The 20,690-nt window shown below is 48.6% G+C and overlaps 1 protein-coding gene across 1 annotated transcript in view; it reads left to right on the plus strand.

The window, feature by feature from the left end:
• lhx8a (LIM homeobox 8a) overlaps positions 1 to 20,690 on the plus strand; it is a 48,139-nt gene that overhangs the window by 3,619 nt on the left and 23,830 nt on the right. The window contains exons 2-3 of the mRNA XM_038793414.1: positions 2 to 128; positions 11,030 to 11,133. Of these exons, the coding sequence (XP_038649342.1) occupies positions 2 to 128; positions 11,030 to 11,133 (231 nt within the window). The remainder of the gene's footprint in view (position 1; positions 129 to 11,029; positions 11,134 to 20,690) is intronic.

Raw genomic sequence — 20,690 nt, forward strand, 5'->3', positions numbered from 1 at the left:
CTTCGCTTGCTTCTCCTGCAAGAGGCAGCTGTCCACTGGGGAGGAGTTCGCTCTGGTGGAAGAGAAGGTCCTTTGTCGAATACACTACGACTGTATGTTGGACAACCTCAAGAGGGCAGCTGAAAATGGCAAGTGTTTTTAGGAAGAGGACTTTTGACCATTTTATTAATGTCATCAAATTGGGTTGGAGGTATTCCACGAGGCATCACCTAACCATCTGCCTTCAATTGTTCTGCCCAGCCCACAACTTGTGCCATTGAACAAAGGACAATACAGCACACGAACAGGCCCTTCGGCCCTCCAAGCCTGTGCCAACCATGGTACCTGCCTAAACTAAAACCGTCTACACTTACGGAGTCCTTATCCTTCCATTCCCACCCGATTCATATATTTGTCCAGATGCCTCTTAAATACCACTTTCGTACCTGCTCCTACCACCTCCCCAGGCAGCGTGTTCCATTATTTACCAGCCTCTGTATATATGTTTTTTTTTAAACTTGCCTTGCACATCTGTTCTAAACTTTTCCCCATGTACTTTTAGGTCCCCTGGTCCTTGACTCTCCTACCCTAGGAAAGAGCATCTGCCTTCACCCCGTGGCACTCATTGTTCCCATGGCCAATAAGCAAGCATTCCCTTGCATAATTGGATGACTCTGGTTCAGTCAAACCACCTTTCCCCCCCCTTGATTCTAATAACAAGTTTGCAATTTTTTGAAAAACTGCCCTTATCACTTTTCCCAAATTGCTCACAGCAGGAGATTGGATTTTAATTCCTGCAGACTTTATTCTAGATGTTGGCAACCCATCTTCCCAAGGGGCAACCTGGTGACTTTGAGGTAATGGAAATCTTGCTTTGGTATGTTAGTAGTGGCTCAATTCCTACCACGTAATGGGTTCAGGTTCCATTCCAGAGACTTGAGCACAAAAATCTAGGCTGACCTCCAGGTCAATACCAAGAGAACATTGCACTGTCAATGGTGGTGCTGTTCTTTGGACAGATGCTGGACCAAGACTTCATCTGTCCAGTAATAGAAATCTCAGGGCACTATTTTGAAGAAGATCAGGCAAATTATCCAGTCTGTCCTGACCTATTTATCATATTCTGTTTGTGGAATATTGCTGTGCATATTGGCTACTGCATTTCCTACATTGCAGTAACTACATTTGTCATCGGGTGTAGGTTATTAAATGTGCTATATAAATACGATGCTTTTTATTTATTTGTGGGGTGTGGTTCCTGCTGCCTTTATTGATACCTTGAAGATATTGGTGAACTGTTTCTTGAGCCACTGCAGTTTGTGAGTGAAGATTATCCCACAGTGATATTTGGGAGTGCTGTAGAATTTTGATCATGACGTGTGTATTGGGTTTGATTTTATTGTCATGTGTACCGAGAAACAGTCAAATTCTGCGGCAGTGCAGACAGATCGTTCCATACATGGGCATGCATATAAATACATAGGCACAGTCATCGGGTGAAGCTTACAGAGTGCAGTACTATTCAGAAGAGTATGTGTGAAGAGATCAGTTCAGTCCATAAGAGGGTCATTCAGGAGTTGAGGCTGTTTTATGAAGCGTGTTCTCAGACTTTTGTATCTGCTGCACGATGGAAGAAGTTGGAAGAGAGAATAATCCGGGTGGGAGGGTCTTTTGATTATGCTGCCTGCTTTCCCAAGGCAGCGGGAAACTGTATTTTAGGCAAACATGCAGTATACCTGTGTGTCTGCTACTCTTTTTTTTTTCAAGTGATTTTTGAAAGCCTTGGGAGAATTGCAGTGCATTTTGAGAGATGGTACTTATGCAATCACTGTTCCAGTTGTTGATGGGTACAAATTGACTGGCTGTCCTGAATGGTGTGGAGTTGGCTGTAACTGCACTCACCCAGACAAGTGGAGGGTATTCATCATTGTAGATGGTAGACAGGCTTTGTGGAATTGAGATGTGAGCCACTCCTGCAGAACTTCGAACCTCTGTTAAAGCATCTGTGTGGCTGATTCTGTTCAGTTTCTGGTTAAAAGACAAACCAAAAATTTGGTGCAATTAATTTCCTGCTTATTCCGTTGTCCTGTAAATTAGTCATTCCTGTTTGCTGATAATCCCTGTTGCTGTCTGGATGATGATTTTGAGCTGCTGTGTTTTTTTGAGTGGTATTTATGTAGACTGATCCAAGGGTTGTTTTTTTGTTTTTGAAAATCTTTGTATTGGCTTTTCTCATTTATAAACAGCTGTTGCTGATATACATTACATTTTTATAGCCCGTGCTAATTTGTTTTATTTTAGAGGTTTGTTTTGTCTTCGTTTGATTAACTGTACATTTTGCTGTCCTCTGGATCGGCCTATGATACCCCCCCCCCCCCCCCCCCCCCCCCCCCCCCCAACTTCCTCCTCATCCTCCTTCCTTTCCCCCCCACCCTCATTGGTTTCAGCACCCTTCCTTTTCTCTTGTGGTTTCCCCATTCTCTTTCTCTCTTCCCCCCCCCCCCCCTTCCTGGGTTGCACAGCCCTTTGGTTTTATCATAGAATTTACAGTGCAGAAGGAGGCCATTCGGCCCATCGAGTCTGCACCGGCTCTTGGAAAGAGCACCCTACCCAAGGTCAACACCTTCAACCTATCCCCATAACCCAGTAACCCCACCCAACACTAAGGGCAATTTTGGACACGTAGGGCAATTTAGCATGGCCAATCTACCTAACCTGCACATCTTTGGACTGTGGGAGGAAACCGGAGCACCCGGAGGAAACCCACACACACACTGGGAGGATGTGCAGACTCCGCACAGACAGTGACCCAAGCCGGAATCAAACCTGGGACCCTAGAGCTGTGAAGCAATTGTGCTATCCACAATGCTACCGTTCACATTTTTTTTTTTCTGGCTTGCTCCTCATTGCTGGCCTCGAACAGGCTGCCCAACTCTCTCCAAGTATCCAGGAAGCCTTCCTCTGACCCTCGGATGGCATACTTAATCTTCTCCAGGTGGAGAAATTCCGAGTCAACGAGCCAATCTACAGCTGTGGATGGTGGTGCCAATCACCAGCCGAGCAGGATTCTCCGGCATGCGATTAGGGAAGGGAAAGCGAGGGCGTCGGCCCCCTTCCCCATGGGTAGCTCTGGCTGCTCCGATACCCCGAAGATTGCCACTATTGGGCATGGCTTCACCCTCACCCCCATAACTTTGGACATTGCCTCGGAGAAGGCTGCCCAGAACCCAGCAAGCTTGGGGCAAGCCCAAAACATGTGGGTGTGGTTGGCCGGGCCCCCCTGGCATTGTTCACATTTGTCCTCCACCTCCAGGAAGAACCTGCTCATTCGGGTTCCGGTCAGGTGGGCTCTGTGCATCACTTTGAGCTCCATTAGGCTGAGCCTCGCACAGGAGGAGGTGGAGCTCACCCTGCCCAGTGCTTCGCTCCAGAGTCCCCATCCCACTTCCTGTCCCCAGTGCGTCCTCCCATTTTTGTCTGGTCTCGTCCAGTGGTGTTCAGGCTCTGTACAAAGAACAAGCGAAAAGTACAGCACAGGAACAGGCCCTTCAGCCCTCCAAGCCTGTGCTGACCATGCTGTCCGTCTAAACTAAAATCTTCTACACTTCCTGGGTCCGCTTTGGGGCAGCAGGGTAGCATGGTGGTTAGCATAAATGCTTCACAGCTCCAGGGTCCCAGGTTCGATTCCCGGCTGGGTCACTGTCTGTGTGGAGTCTGCACGTCCTCCCCCTGTGTGCGTGGGTTTCCTCCGGGTGCTCCGGTTTCCTCCCACAGTCCAAAGATGTGCGGGTTAGGTGGATTGGCCATGCTAAATTGCACGTAGTGTCCTAATAAAAGTAAGGTTAAGGGGGGGGGGGGGTTGTTAGGTTACGGGTATAGGGTGGATGCGTGGGTTTGAGTAGGGTGATCATGGCTCGGCACAACATTGAGGGCCGAAGGGTCTGTGCTGTACTGTTCTATGTTCTATGTATCCCTCTATTCCCATCCTATTCATGTATTTGTCAAGATGCCCCTTAACTGTCACTCGTCCCTGCTTCTACCACCTCCGGCAGCGAGTTCCAGACACCCACTACCCTCTGTGTAATAAAAAAAAACTTGCCTCGTATATCTCCTCTTAAACCTTGCCCCTCGCACCTTAAACCTATGCCCCCTAGCAATTGACCCCTCTATCCTGGGGAAAAAGCCTCTGGCTATCCACTCTGTCTATGCACCTCATAACTTTGTAGCTGTAGTCCAGTAGCTGTCCATATATTTTCCCACATAGCGGGTCCTCGAGTAGTGTGCTTTCTGGGTCCCTGGGGTACCCTACTGTCTCTTTGCGGCGGAAGTGTTTTATTTCGGGGTGTCCCTATTTGGAGACGTCTCAATTGCTGTCCTCTTCAGAGTTCCACTTCTCGTCAGTTCGTCCAGTGTCGCCAGTCTGCGCCCTACGTAGAAGTCCCCGACCGTCAGTGTGCCCCCGTCCTGCCTCCATCTTTTGAAGGTGGTATCTAACATGGCTGGGGGGAATCTGTGATTGTCGCAGATGGGGGCCATAAGGGAAATTTTGGTTATCCCGAAGTGCTGTCTCAACTGGGTCCATGTTCTCAGTGTGGCCACTACCCCTGGGGTCGTTGTGTACCTTGTTGAGGCGGATGGGAGTGCTGCTGTGGCGAGGGCCCGGAGGGTTGTTCCTTTACAGGATGCCTCCTCCCTTTGTACCCAATCTGTGTCGAGTTCTTGTACCCATCCCCTCACTTTTTCTGCCGTTGCTGCCCAGTGGCAGTATTGTAGGTTCGGTAGAGCCAGGCCCCCTCTGACTTCCCCTCTTTGCAGTGTCGGTTTGGGAATTTTCGGGTTCTTGCCCCCCAACACAAACGCCATGATTAGCTTGTCTATGTTTTGGAAAAAGACCTTGGGGATGAAAATCGGGATGGATCTAAACAGGAAGAGGAACCTTGTCAGTACGTTCACTTTGATCGTCTGCACGCTCCCCGCCAGGGAGAGTGGGAGTGAGCCCCACCGTTGAAGGTCTTTTCTTACTTCCTCCACCAGGCTGGTCAGGTTCCACTTGTGGATCTGTGTCCAGTCTCTGGCTATCTGGATCCCCAGGTAACGGAATCTGTTCTGGGCTGCTTTGAATGGGAACCCCTTCAGCTCTGTCCCTCCCCCTTTTGGGTTCACTGGGAATGTCTCGCTTTTGCCCAGGTTAAGTTTGTAGCCCAAGAAGGTTCCAAACTCTTTCAGTATTTGTAGTATTGCCTATACTAAATGAATACTTTCGTCAGTATTCACTCAGGAAAAAGATAATGTTGTGGAGGAGAATGCTGAGAACCAGGCTATTAGAATAGATGGCATTGAGGTGTGTAGGGAAGAAATGTTGGCAATTCTGGACAAGGTGAAAATAGATAAGTCCCCGGGGACTGATGGGATTTATCCTAGGATTCTCTGGGAAGCCAGGGAAGAGATTGCTGAGCCTTTAGCTTTGATTTTTATGTCATCATTGGCTACAGGAATAGTGCCAGAGGATTGGAGGGTAGCAAATGTGGTCCCTTTGTTCAAGAAGGGGAGTAGAGATAACCCCGGTAACTATAGGCCGGTGAGCCTCACGTCTGTTGTGGGTAAAGTCTTGGAGAGGATTATAAAAGATACGATTTATAATCATCTAGATAGGAATAATATGATTAGGGATAGTCAGCATGGTTTTGTGAAGGGTAGGTCATGCCTCACAAACCTTATCGAGTTCTTTGAGAAGGTGACTGAACAGGTAGACGAGGGTAGAGCAGTTGATGTGGTGTATATGGATTTCAGTCAAGCGTTTGATAAGGTTCCCCACGATCGGCTATTGCAGAAAATACGGAGGCTGGGGATTGAGGGTGATTTAGAGATGTGGATCAGAAATTGGCTAGTTGAAAGAAGACCGAGGGTGGTGGTTGATGGCAAATGTTCAGAATGGAGTTCAGTTACGAGTGGCGTACCACAAGGATCTGTTCTGGGGCCGTTGCTGTTTGTCATTTTTATAAATGACCTAGAGGAAGGCACAGAAGGTTGGGTGAGTAAATTTGCAGACGACACTAAAGTCGGTGGAGTTGTAGACCGTGTGGAAGGATGTTGCAGGTTACAGAGGGACATAGATAAGCTGCAGAGCTGGGCTGAGAGGTGGCAAATGGAGTTTAATGTAGAGAAGTGTGAGGTGATTCACTTTGGAAAGAAAAACAGGAATGCGGAATATTTGGCTAATGGTAAAATTCTTGGCAGTGTGGATGAGCAGAGGGATCTCGGTGTCCATGTACATAGATCCCTGAAAGTTGCCACCCAGGTTGATAGGGTTGTGAAGAAGGCCTATGGTGTGTTGGCCTTTATTGGTAGAGGGTTTGAGTTCCGGAGCCATGAGGTCATGTTGCAGCTGTACAAAACTCTGGTACGGCCGCATTTGGAGTATTGCGTACAGTTCTGGTCGCCTCATTATAGGAAGGACGTGGAAGCTTTGGAACGGGTGCAGAGGAGATTTACCAGGATGTTGCCTGGTATGGAGGGAAAATCTTATGAGGAAAGGCTGATGGACTTGAGGTTGTTTTCGTTGGAGAGAAGAAGGTTAAGAAGTGACTTAATAGAGGCATACAAAATGATCAGAGGGTTAGATATGGTGGACAGTGAGAGCCTTCTCCCGCGGATGGAGGTGGCTAGCACGAGGGGACATAGCCTTAAATTGAGGGGTAATAGATATAGGACAGACGTCAGAGGTAGGTTTTTTACGCAAAGAGTGGTGAGGCCGTGGAATGCCCTACCTGCAACAGTAGTGACCTCGCCAACATTGAGGGCATTTAAAAGTTTATTGGATAAGCATATGGATGATAATGGCATAGTGTAGGTTAGATGGCCTTTAGTTTTTGACTTCCCATGTCGGTGCAACATCGTGGGCCGAAGGGCCTGTACTGCGCTGTATCGTTCTATGTTCAGTCCCTCCTGTGGCTTCGAGACATAGAGGAGCAGGTCATCTGCATAGAGTGAGACTCTGTGCTCCCTGTCTCCTCTCCGGATTCCCTTCCAGCTTTTCGCATCCCGCAGGGCTATCGCCAGGGGTTCGATCGCTAGCGCGAACAAGAGTGGGGACAGGGAGCAGCCCTGACTTCCTCTCTGTAGCTGGAAGTATTCAGATCTGGTGGTGTTAGTTTGGACACTCGCTTTGGGAGCGTTGTACAGGAGCCTCACCCAGGCGGTGAATCCCACTCCTAGACCAAACCATTCCACTACCTCGAGGAGGTAGCTCCATTCGATTCTGTCAAAGGCCTTTTCTGTGTCCAGGGAGACAATCACCTCTGGGGTTCTCGCCCCAGGGGGATCATTATCACATTCAGCAGCTGCCTGATGTTCTCTATGAGCTGCCTACCCTAGACAAAGCCCGTTTGGTCCTCTGCGACCACCTCTGGTATGCAGCCTTTTGGCCAGGACCTTTTGTCAGTATTTTCACATCCAAGTTCAGCAGTGAAATGGGTCTGTATGATCCACATTCCGTCAGGTCTTTATCTTTTTTGGATATCAGTGAAATTGTGGCCTGCGCTAGCGTGGGGGCACTGTGCCCCTTGCCAGTGAGTCCGCGAACATGTCCCTTGGGTGTGGGGCCAGGACTGGTGCAAACGTTTTGTACAAGTCCGCCGGCAACCCATCGGGTCCCGGTGCCTTCCCCGCCTGCATGGAGCTGATGCTCTCCACAATTTCTCCCAGGTCTATTGGTGCTTCCAGCTCCCCCTGTCTGTCTTCCCCCACCACTGGTAGTTCCAGTCTGTCGAGGAACTGTTTCATTCCCACATGCTCGGAGATGTACAGTCTCCGGCAGAAGGCCTCGAATGCCCGATTGACCTCCTTTGGTTCTGTTACCAGTCTGCCTTTGCTATCCTTAATCTGCGCTATTTCCCTCGTGGCTGCCTGCTTTCTCAGCTGGTGAGCCAATAGGCGGCCAGCCTCGTCTCCGTGTTCGTCCATGCCCCCCCCCCGGTCCGTGTCTGGCGGAGTTGGTACACTGCTTTCCTAGTGGATGATGTTGAGATACTGGGGTGAGCACAGCAAGAAGTCTGACGACACCAGATTAAAGTCCAACAGGTTTGCTTCAAACACTAGCTTTCGGAGCGCAGCTCCTTCCTCAGGTGAAGGAGCTCCCTTCACCTGAGGAAGGAGCAGTGCTCCGAAATCTAGTGTTTGAAAGAAACCTGTTGGACTTTAACCTGGTGTTGTAAGACTTCTTACCATGCTCACCCCAGTCCAACGCCGGTATCTCCGCATCATGGCTACCATTGACAGCGCAAACAGCCGGCTCAAAGTGTAGAGGATCTCCAGGAAGATCGCGCATATAGACACTGACATTAAGTTTGAACAAAGACATTCACCTGAGGAAGGAGCAGTGCTCCGAAAGCTAGTGTTTGAAACAAACCTGTTGGACTTTAACCTGGTGTTGTCAGACTTGCTGGAAGACTTCTTCCTAGTGGATAGCAGGTTAAAGTCCACTTGCAGCATTTTCCTCTCCGCCAGCAGCTCTACGGTTGGGGCTTCTGAGTATTTTCTATCAACTTCCAGAATGGAGTCCACTAGCTGTTGCCTGGCCACCCTCTCTTCCCTATCTCTACTTGCCTTGTAGGCTATGAGCTCTCCTCTGATTATGGCCTTCAGTGCCTCCCAGAACGTGGAGGGAGAGACCTCCCTGTTTTTGGTTGTTACTAACGCAATCATCACCTATGGCTTGTGATTATTTTTTTTGGCAGAAAGCCTTGTCGGCCAGGAGGTCTGTGTTCAGCCTCCATGTGGGGTACTGGGCCCGGCCTGTGTCCAACCTCACATCCATATAATGTCTAGCATGGTCGGAGACAACGATCGCGGAGTAGTCCGTTCCCGTGATCCCTGGAAGCACCGATTTTGCCCACTGCAAAGAAGTCAATACAGGTGTGTCAATATAGCTTGTGCACCTGGGAAAAGAACGAGAACCCTTTTTCTCCCGGGTGCAGAAACCTCCATGGATCCACTGCCCCCATCTGTTCCATGAAGGCCCCTAGCTGCCAAGCCATGCCAGGCGTTTTCCCCGTTCTGGGGTTTGATCGGTCGGTCAGTGGGTCCAGCACACAGTTAATTCCCCCCCCCCCCATAATCAGTCGGTGTGTGTCAAGGTCGGGGATTTCTGCCATGGTCTTCTTTATGAATTCTGAGTCGTCTCAGTTGGGAGCTTACACATTTTACCAATATGACAGGTGCCCCTTCCACGACACCGCTGTCCATGACGTATCTTCCCCCTGGGTCTTGGTTCCCGTAAACCTCTTTTTCTTTTGCTAATAATATTGCTCCCCCCCCCCCCCCCCCCCCAAGCCCCACGTCCCGTAGCATGAGTGGTACATCTGTCCCACCCAGCACTTCCTTACCAGCAGTCGGTCCTTCTCCCTCAGGTGTGTCTCTGTAGGTAGATTATGTCGGCTTTTAGGCTTCTTAGATGGACAAACACTCTGGCTCTTTTCACTGGGCCGTTGAGTCCCCTTACATTCCAGGTAACGATCCTGGTGGGGGGGTTTCTGACCCCCTGGTCCTGTGGGATCACCCATAATTACCTGGTGGACGTGCCCCTGCACTCTGGGGTTTCCCTTTGCTAGGGGGTTGTCCAAAATGGCCAGGGTCGCCGCTCTTACCATGGGTTCAGGCCCCAGCGCTCCGGGGTTTCCCTTTGCCCAGGGGGCACCCAATGTGGCCACCAGCTGTGTGTACGCGACACGGGTGTGCCCCTGCGCTCTGGTGTCCCCCTGCCCGCCAAGGCCGATGTCTGTACTGCTTCAATATCTCGCCCTTCTCTTTGGTTCTCTTTTGTTCTGCATTCTCCCCCTGACTCCTCTTCTTCCCCCCCCCCCCCGATCCAAGTTGATGTACAGGCACAATGGAATGATTGCTTTCTGTGCTGTATTTGTGTGTTATCTGAATCGCTTTGTCTTGCTTCCTTGGCCAAAAAATATTGAATTTCTGAAGCTGTAATTGGGGCATTAAATGCACTCTTTCTCTATTTAAGCTTTCAAGATGAATACTTGATTCACTTCAAAATTGGCCTCTACAAATATCTTTATTGAGATCATTACAACAGCCTAACATTTTTTTAGTTTGGCTTTATAATGCTACCTGCAAAACCTTTTTTCTTTCTTTGGACTAAACGACAAAAAATAGGAGAATTTGGTTTTCATTAACCAAAAATTGGGTACTAAAAAATCTAAACTCATTAATCAAATATTTATAATTCAATATCTTCTGGACAGTTTGTATCTTGCAGTATCAGTTTTCATAGCAACTATATTTAAAAAAAAAACACTTGGCAATCTTTATTACGTCTAATACACTTCATTCTCATTTCCAGTCCAAGGAAGGTTGAGCTTGAGCTATGTTGGCTTGTAATGTGAGTACAGTACAAGCATGTTTGAAAAGTTTTTTTTTGGTGATTTGGTTTTATGATCAAATTACAGTTTGACTTCCTGCAGCAATTTGGATGTGATATTGTGCCAACGATACAGGACTTGGCACAGATGACACTGGGCAGAGTTGGAGATAATGGAGAGTTGATTGATTGCATGGTCAAGAATTCAGTCCTCTTTTTTTTTTTTTACAAGCTTGAGATTTCAGATTGTGATTGAACACGGCAAGACAGTTGGAAGCTTTGCCACTTTGAAAAGTTGGGAGGCCACACAACAGCCCGGAAGGTTTTGGACATCACTTGTTCCCGCCAGAATATTGCACAAACCTTTTAAAGGGCACACATTCTGCTTTTTGTGTGCAACTAAACATTGAAGCAAATATACGAGTAGGTGGGGCAGAAGAGTGGTGTGGTGGGAGGGGGCTGGAATTGTAGGAATCTGCAGGATGCCAAGCAATAACAGCTGTGTGGCAAATGCACACCACCTATAGATCAGACTTTCAAACCTATTGGGAGTGGGCGGGTGGAAATACGGGTCTTGGGGAGCACCGACTGATTTTTATTTCTCGCGTGCAAAGTTACTTTGTGGACAGCTTCTTTTGATTTACACAATTTTTTGAGTCTGCAACTGAATTCTTGTAGGGAATGGAGTAACTGTGGAAGGAGCGTTACCAACAGAACAAGATGTGGTTCAACCCAAGCCAACAAAACGAGCACGGACCAGCTTCACAGCTGACCAGCTCCAGGTAATCAACATTTCATCACCTCCCTCTTCCCCCAGGTTTTTAAAAAAATCCTTTATCTGCTTCTCTAACTACTTGTTTCTTTATTGCATCCTAGAAACTTTATAGCACACCAGGCCATTTAACCCATTGTTCTTAGTGATTTCTTTTTTTGGTTTGAAAGAATCGAAGATGTCCTCTTGCACTGAACCAAGTTGGGGTGTACAGCGATTCATATTTGTTTGCAAGATAACATGTTGCGGTAATAGAGGCTGTATGGGTGAAGGCGATTTGAGGTACACGACACCTGTCCAGTTTGAAAATACAGCCCAGTTTTAACTGCCCAGTTAAATCCTGGTTGGCAGTCCGAGATTAAACAGTTTTATCGGAAGTATTTAATTAATGCCCACTCGTTTGGCGACCAGATTGTTTGGAGCTCTCAGTAAATGGCTAGTAATGGGTCAAGGATGGCTCCCCATCATGTTTTCAGCAGTTGATTTCTTTTGGTGTGTTCTTTGTGAGGCATTTTATTTTCTTCAAAGGGATGAGGCCATCAGTGGACAGGCCAGCATCTGCCCATCCCTAATTCTGTGTGAATACCATTGCTGGGGTCAGTAAGGAGAGAGTTGTTAACATCTTTCATATCTGCAAATCCACAATTGCATATGAAATATAGATGCTGAATCCATTTGGGTAATGTGCTCCCACAAATGCCGTGCGAGGGATGTATATTGGCCATGACATTGGGGGTGGGGATCACCCACTGAAAGGTGCCACCTCTCTGCATCATCAGTGATCCAGTGCTCCAGTTTCCGGAGTGAGATTTGGACGCGCCTGCTGATGTGGAGGTAGGGATGCTAATGAGTCACAGCTGCCATTTAAACAAATGGGAAAGCATATTGGCAGAAAATGAGGTGTAGAATGCAAATGGATTTCCGAGAGATTGGCTTCCCCATTTGTCCCATCATGTCAGCTCCTTCCTCCGTGAAGGAGGAATGTCCTTCACATGAGGAAGGAGCAGTGCTCCGAAAGCTAGTGTTTGAAACAAACCTGTTGGACTTTAGCCTGGTGTTGTCAGACTTCTTACTGTGCTCACCCCAGTCCAACGCCGGTATCTCCGCATCATCCACTAGGAAAGCAGTGTACCAACTCCGTCAGACTCGGGGGACCTTGTGCGAACACTGAGACGAGGCTGGCCGCCTATTGGCTCACCAGCTGAGAAAGCAGGCAGCCAGGAGGGAAATAGCGCAGGTTAAGGATAGCAAAGGCAGACTGGTAACAGGGCCAAAGGAGGTCAATCGATCGAGCATTCAAGACCTTCTACTGGGGACTGTACACCTCCGAGCCCCCCCCCCCCCCCCCCCCCCCCCCCCCGATGGGGATGCGGGAATGAAACAGTTCCTAGACAGACTGGAACTGCCAGTGGTGGGGGAAGACAGACGCGGGGGGGGGGGGAAAAGGAAGAGAGCGCTGGAAGCACCAATAGACCTGAGAGAAATCATGGAGAGCAACTCCATGCAGGCGGGGAAGGCACCGGGACCCGACAGGTTCCCGGTGGACTTCTACAAAAAATTTGCACCAGTCCTGGCCTCACCTAAGGGACATGTTCGCAGACTCACTGGCAGGGGGCACCCTGCCACCCCCCCACACTAGCGCAGGCCACAATCTCATTAACACCCAAAAAAGATAAAGACCTGACAGAATGTGGATCATACAGACCCATTTCACTGCAGAATGATGCGAAAATAGTCGTAAAGGTCCTGGCCAACAGGCTGGAGGGCTGCGCCCCAGAGCTGGTCACAAAGGACGATATGGGCTTTGCCAAGGGTAGGCAGCTCACTGCGAACATCCGGCAGGTGCTGAACGTAATAATGACCCCCCCCCCCCCCCCCCCCCCCCCCCCGAGGAAGAGAACACCAGAGGTGATCGTCTCCCTGGACACAGAAAAGGCCTTTGACAAGCCGAAAGGAGCTGTCTCCTCGAGGTACTGAACGGTTTGGGCTCGGAGCGGGATTCACCACCTGGGTGAGGCTCCTGTGCCACCCTCCCAAAGCGAGCGTCCAAACTAACACCAGCTTTGAATAATTCCAGCCACAGGGAGGAACAAGACGGGGCTGCCCCCGTCCCCACTCTTGTTTGCGCTAGCGATCGAACCCCTGGCGATAGTCTGCGGGACACAAAGCTTAAAGGGAATTCGGAGAGGAGATGCACAGTGCAGGTCTCGGGGTGTGACTCGAGTGCAGTTTACTGAGCCACAGGTGGCACCTTTGCTGTTAAACCCTCTCCAACAACAAGACCCCATACATAATATAAAATGCAATTAACTTGCCCACTGCCCAGGCTTCCTCACAAAAGCATTGGCCTCCTGCGGCATCTCCCTCCAAAATAATAGTCACTTCAGGCGTGCAGGTAAACCACCCAAAACAAACTCCGTTTTTGAATCGTGCTGCCTTGGCCATGTTGAATGGCACTCTTTTGGGAAGCACCGCTCCGACATTCTGGTAGAGCCTAATGGCGTGGCCCACCCATTGGTAGTTATGGTGATCTTGCGACCACCTCAAGACCTGTTCCTTCTCCTTCTGGTAACCGTGGAACTTTGGTGGTAATTGTCCGTGGTGCCACTCCTGAGTGATGCTTCTGTTGAGCGACTGATGGCCCTGATCCAGCTCTGGAGGGGATAACTGTCCACCCTCCCCCAACATCTTCGACATCTGTTCAGTCAGGTTCAAGTCCTCCATTCCCTCCGACAACTCCCAATGACTGAGATTCTCCAAGTCGTGCAACTTGGCATGCAGATGTTTATGTTTGGCCTCCCAAGGGCAGCGCGGTGGCCTAGTGGTTAGCACAACCGCCTCACGGCGCTGAGGTCCCAGGTTCGATCCCGGCTCTGGGTCACTGTCCGTGTGGAGTTTGCACGTTCTCCCCGTGTCTGCGTGGGTTTCGCCCCCACAACCCAAAAATGTGCAGAGTAGGTGGATTGGCCACGCTAAATTGCCCCTTAATTGGAAAAAATAATTGGCTAATCTAAATTTATAAAAAAAAAAAAATGTTTGGCCTCCAAAGGAACAATCCGATTACTCTGCATCGAAGAGCCATCTCCACACCTTGCAGCACCTCGCCGTACACCTTTACCGCTTTGTCCGCCTTTGCCAGCGCCCATAGGGGCTAGGGCCTCCTCAAATTATTTATAGACGTCCTCGGGCAGCCTGCTGAGTTTTCAATTCGTCACCTCGGCAAAGATGCCCATTAGTATATCTATTGTCAATGAGGTAACCTTGGCTTTGGCAGTGGCCCTCGCAACTTATCAGCCGACGAGCCGAGAGAGGTTTCTGAATCGGGCGATAATTCTTTGCTTGATTTCCCTGGCATTTCCACAATGTGCGAGCCTTGTCCCATCAAATTATTTAAATATCACCCCAACACTCTTCAAAAACCGGGTGCAAAAGGTAGAGTGCAGGTGGGAGGTGCCTCTGCATGGCCGCTTTCTACATGCTGCCACCAGAAGTCCGCAAAGTATTAATTTAATACTTCAGACTGCCTCCCATATGCAAATTCCCTAATCAGCCCTCCTCCTTTTACAAACCTTTGACTATTTATTTGCCTATAGATGACTTTGGGATTCCCCTTTTTTATTGGTAGCCAATCGTCTTCACCTCCCTCTGAACCTTCTGTATTCCTTCTGGCTCTCATCTTCATTTTTCGCCTGTCATAAGCACAATTCCTTCTCTTCCATTTTCATCCAGGGAGCTCTGGATTGTTTGCCCAGTCCCTTTTGAGGTAATACACCTTGTCCAGACCATTCCTGTTTTTGAGGGTAGTCCATTGTTCAACTATTCCTGCCAACCTTGGGTCTAACCGGCCCAGCTCCATTGTTTTGCCCCAGTGAAGTCTGCTTTTCCCCTAGTTACTTTTACTCTTGGCTGCCTATTATCCTTTTTCTGCCTATTATCCTTTTTCTATCACTATCCTAAACCATATGATACAATGACCACTGTCTCCAAAATGTTCCACCTCCTTTCTGAGGACCAAGTCCAACAGTGTGTTCTTTCTTGTTGAACTGAGCACAGACTGCTGTAGAAAGTTTTCATAACACAATCTAGGAATGTTGTTGTTCAGGCTACATTCTGATAACTAAATGTACTCCATTATAACCCCTCTCTCTATGATGTTTGCATCTCTCTGTAATTTGCCTGCAAATTTGTAATTCTACATCCTTCTCTCAATTTGCCGATCTATAGTCATTGCACTCTTTGTCCCTTGGTTCTAGCCAAATTGATTTGAGTCCCCTCGGGAGACATCCTCTTTCTCCAGCACTGCAATGCTCTCCTTTCCCTACCTGTTCTGAACTTTTGTAAGTTTTTTAATACAGAAGAGTACCCAATTACTTTTTCCAATTAAGGGATTGCCCCTATCTACCTAACGTGCACATCATTGGGTTATGAGGGTGAGACCTATGCAGACATGGGGAGAATGTACAAACTCCACACAGGCAGTGACCCGGGGTCGAGATTGAACCTGGGACCTCGGTGCTGTGAGGCAGCAGTGCTAACCACGTGCTGCTCTTTTCTGAACAACTTGTATCCAGGAATATTTATCGACCAATCCTGCACTTCCTTGAGCCAAATCTCTGTTATCGCTGCAACATCTGCTCCTGACTCCCCATTCTTATTTGCTGAACTTTATGCATTCACATACGTCATTACATCTCTCTCACTCTGACTTCACCTACTAACTTACTATTCAGGTTCCATTCAACCCCCTCAGTATTTTCTCATATTTCCCCTCGGTTCCCCTGCAGAGTTGGTTTGAAGCCCAACCAGCAGCACACTTAAAGCACCCTGCATGTAACTCGATCCCAGCTCTGCTCAGCTGCAACCCATCTGGCTTGGACAGATGTCATCGCCAAAAATCTGTCCTGGTCCATCCACGTCGACGCTACGACCAAGAAAACACAACAGTGCCTATACTTCCTCCGGAACGGCACGTCCATGTCGACTCTGACCAGCCTTTACAGGTGCACCATAGAAAGCATCCAATCTGGCTGCATCACAGCCTGGTATGGCAACTGCTCGGCCCAAGACTGCAACAAATGTCAGTTTCGTGAACACCGCCCAGTCCATCTCACGAACCCGCCTCCCCCTCCCATCCATTAACTCCATCTACACCTCCCCCCACTACCTTTGGGAAAGGGGGTAGCATAATCAAAGCCCCCCCCCCCCCCCCCACCTGGATTACTCTCTCTTTCAACCTCTTTCATCGGACAGGAAATACAAAAGTCTGAACACCCACGAACAGATTCAAAAACGTCTGCTTCTCCGCTGTTCCAGATTCCTAAACGACCCTCTTATGGACTGATCTGATCTCTCCGCACACCTTCTCTACCAAGTAGTACACTCTTAAATGCTTCACCCGATGCCTGTCTATGTATTTTTGTGTATTATATGTTTGCCTTATTGTGTATTTTCTTTTCATGTACGGAATGATCTGTCTGAGCTGCCCACAGAATACTTTTCACTGTACCTCGGTTCACATGACAGTAAATAAATCAATGTTATCTCACCTCCCCTGGAGCTTCTCGTAGGTCTTGAATGCGGTCGCTCCTGCACTCCCTCCACCTTTCCAGCTACTTATTTATCTGCCTTATCCTCCTCTTTAGTCCCTTTCACATGGGATTTTCCAGATATTGCTATATTCAAAGTCCTGGTTGCTAATTTTCTACCTAGCTCCCGAAACCATGAGTGCAGGACCCTCATTACCCTTCCTACCTAACGGTGATAATTATGAATGGTGATATATGACTTGAGGATCCAGACTTGGGAGGAACTACTAGCTGCTTTGATTGTCAGAGGTATGAAGACCACTTGTGAAAGATGGGAAGAAAGTAATCAGGATTAATGTCAACAGAAGCATGAGTGGGTTAAAAGTTTGGAAAATGGCACCTGGTGCAGACTTTTGGCTGAACTTGGATGGGGGAGGAACAAAACAAATGGGCAAGGAAATTAGGGGTTCATCTATTTGTTCATGGGTGTCACTGAAGACCACATGGTTATTGACATCATTAATTGCTGTGTCACGAGGGAGAATTGGGTGCTGCCATTTTTTCACACCAAAGGTTCTTTTTCTATTGAGATGGTTAGTTGGAGAATTCTTCCGTCTTGATTGTTGGAAGCATTTTATCTGCAGAAAGAGATTGTGCTCCAGGTAAGGTACATGGTTAGGGAATTGATTTGGGTTACAAGACCAGTGAGTTGAACAAAGAGCCCAGATTGCGTAGTGAGCAGGTAGGATCAGTTGGTGTTGGGGGAGAGGCGAGGGGCAAGGCATATCAATGTGGACTGGTTTCCATAAGTGGCACTGGAGGAAATACGAAAGAAATTTACAAGGATAACAAAGTAAAGGTTGAGATGTGACATGATAGAGGGGCCTTTTAAATTGAAGGGTTTGATGGGGTAGCCATGGCGCAGATGTTTCCACTTTTATAAGGGACTAAAACATAAGGGGGAATCTAAAACCAGATTATATAAATACAAGGGGATCCTACAAGAATTTGGTTAAAACACCTTTACCCAGAGAATGTGGAACTTGTGACCAGTGGCTTACTGCAGGGATCTGTGCTGGGTCCCCCAAGATGACTTTGCAGGGTGTGTGTGGGGGGGGACTTTGCAGGGTGTGTGTGTGGGGGGGGGAGTTTGTGGATGACACGAGGTTGGACGGGTGGTTAACAGTGAGATTAGTATGTTTTGGGCTGCAGGAAGATATCAGACGGAATGGGCAGAAAAGTGGCAGATGGAATTTAATCCTGAAAAGTGCGAGATGTTACACTTGTGACCAGGAAGTATTCAACCAATGGCCTGACAGTTTTGAGGAATAAAAGGACTTGGGGTTTTTTTGTCCATAGATGCCTGAAGGCAGAAGGGCAGGTTAATAGGATGGTGTCATGATAAGTTGTAAAGAACTTTGGTGAGGCCACAGCTGGAGTACGGTGTACAATTCTGGTTGTCACATTAGAGGAAGGAAGTTGGAGGCTATATAAGAGGCTGGATAGGCTTGGGTTGTTTCGCTGGAGCAGACAAGACTGAGGGGCGACCCAATTGAGGTGTAAAAGATTTGAGGGGCTTGGACAGGGTGACTAGGGAGCAGGGATGGGGTGGATAGGGAGCGGCTGTTCCCCTTCGTTGAAGAGTCCGTTATGAGAGATTACAAGTTTAATGTCTGAGCGGGAGGTTTGGGGGTGTGTGTGGAGGAACCTTTTTTTACCCAGAGAGTGGCGAGTCTGAAATGTGCAGTCTGGGAGGGTGGTAGAGGCGGGTTGCCTCACATCCTTAAAAAGTACCTGGGTGAGCATGTGGAGCCCAAACACTGATCGACCCACTGGCTAAATGGCCTAGTAGACTATTGCAATAATGAGACCTAACAAGACAGGATAAAGGAAGCATTCAAATTCAACGGCTTATCACAAAAGCATAGAAGGTAGTACGTGCCTTCCCCACCTAGAAACTATGGTTCACCGTAGTATAACTTGTCCAATCCCTACCGTCTGAGGCGTTCAGGACCAGGTGACCTTGACCTATACAAGAAATCTGGTTACAACCTCTGCAAAGCCATTTGCGATGCCAAGAGATGATACTAGACTAACGATGCAGACTCTCGTCAGTTGTGGCAAGGCTTAAACAATATAACGGGTGCAAAGCAAAGCCGAGGAGAATCTCTGGCAATAGAGCACCCATCCCTGATGAAGCTATGTTCATATTGAGCTGGTTGCCAACTTCCACAACAGCCTCGGACACGCCCATACCTATCGTCACAGCCTCGGAGGTCAGATCGACCTTCTTGAAAGTGAACCCACAAAGCTCCGGGTCCTGACTAGTCCATGGTTGCGCACTCCGAACCTGCGCGGGCCAACTGGTGGGTGTGTTCGTGGACATCCTCAACCTCTTCCTACTCTGTTCTGAGATTCCCACTTACTTCAAGAAGACCATCATCATACTAGCCAAAGAACCAGGTGATGTGCCTCAACAACTATTGTCCGGTGGCCTTGGCATCATTTATTAAGTGCTTAGAGAGGTTGTCATGGGACGCATCAACTCCATACTCTAGAATGCCTAGATCCACTGCAATTCACATACTGGCACAACCAGTCCATAGCAATCCCCTTGGCCCTGCACTCTTCTCTGGAGCATCTCGACAACAAGGACTCCTACATCAGGCTCTATTTTAAAAAGAAAAAAAATGAATTTTATTCCGAACACCTGTAACATCAAATACACAGTCCATAAAATCACAATCCATAGTTTGTACAATTCTTTCCTCTTTTGCACTCTCTCTCTCCTCCTCCTCTTCCCTGCCCACTGACTGAACAACTCCTCAAATAGCATCATGAACAGCCTCCTCTGACACCCTCAACTCAAACTTGATCATCTCCAATTGGAGAAAGGTTGCACAAATCCCCCGGCGGCGTACCTGACCTCTAGTTCAACAGGATCCTTCGCCAAACAATCCGAGGCGAAGGCCACAACATCGGTTCCCTTCCAGAAGCTCCGACACTTCCGACAACCAAAATTTGCCACTGTAGGGTCCGGCTTGACCTCCACCTTTTACTACCTTGGATAGCGTTCCAAACTCAACTTCCCAGTATCTCTCCAGCTTCTCGTAGCCCCCGGACATGTGTGCATGATTCACCGGTCTCCGCCCACACTATCGCACCCATCGGCCACCCCTTGGAAGTAGCCACTCATCCTGGCCTTGGTCGCATGTACCCTATGCACTACCCTGAACCGAATCAAGCTCGCCCCTCCCATAGAGGACGTTGCGTTTACCTGTCGCATCGACTCTCACCATAGCCCCCAACCTCACCGTAGCCCCCTATTTCCTTCCCCAACTCCTCCCACTTACTCTTGATCTTCACCACCTGTATATATCTCCAATCACGCCACCCCCAAATTGTCAGGAAACAGCAGTCACTCCAAACAGCATATACTCTGGTAGCTTGGGGAAAGCCCTCCACTCCTTTTGCGCGAGTCCCACACCTGTATATACCTAAACTCTGCCTCTCAGCAGCTCAAACCTCTCCCATAGCCCCTCCGAGAACATGTTCCTAACCCACTCCAGCCCCTCCTCCCTCCACTTCCCACCCCTCTCCCCCAGCTTCAACCTGTGGTTACCACGCAACGGCGTCAACACCAACAATCTTTCCAACTTAAAAATGCCTCCTCAACTGATTCCAGACTCTGATGTCAATTGCATGACCGGGCTCCCCCTATACTTCCTGGCGCTAACAGCAATGGGGCCGTTACCATGGCCCTCTGACAGGATCCCCCTGCAGGACTCCTCTTCGAACCTGACCACTCCTCCATCTCGGGTGCGTGTCAAAAAATAAAATTCCACAGCACTTTTGGAAGAAGACTAGGAATATTCTCCCTGATGCCTGCGGCAATATTAATCCTTTCAATGGCAGAACTTTTTAAAAAAAACAAACACTTGTCCAGTCATCAGAGGGTTAGATAGGGTGGACAGCGAGAGCCTTCTCCCGCAGATGGAGGTGGCTAGCACGAGGGGACATGACCTTAAATTGAGGGGTAATA

Source organism: Scyliorhinus canicula, chromosome 4, assembly GCF_902713615.1.
Source record: "Scyliorhinus canicula chromosome 4, sScyCan1.1, whole genome shotgun sequence".
NCBI classification, from domain to species: Eukaryota; Metazoa; Chordata; class Chondrichthyes; order Carcharhiniformes; family Scyliorhinidae; genus Scyliorhinus; species Scyliorhinus canicula.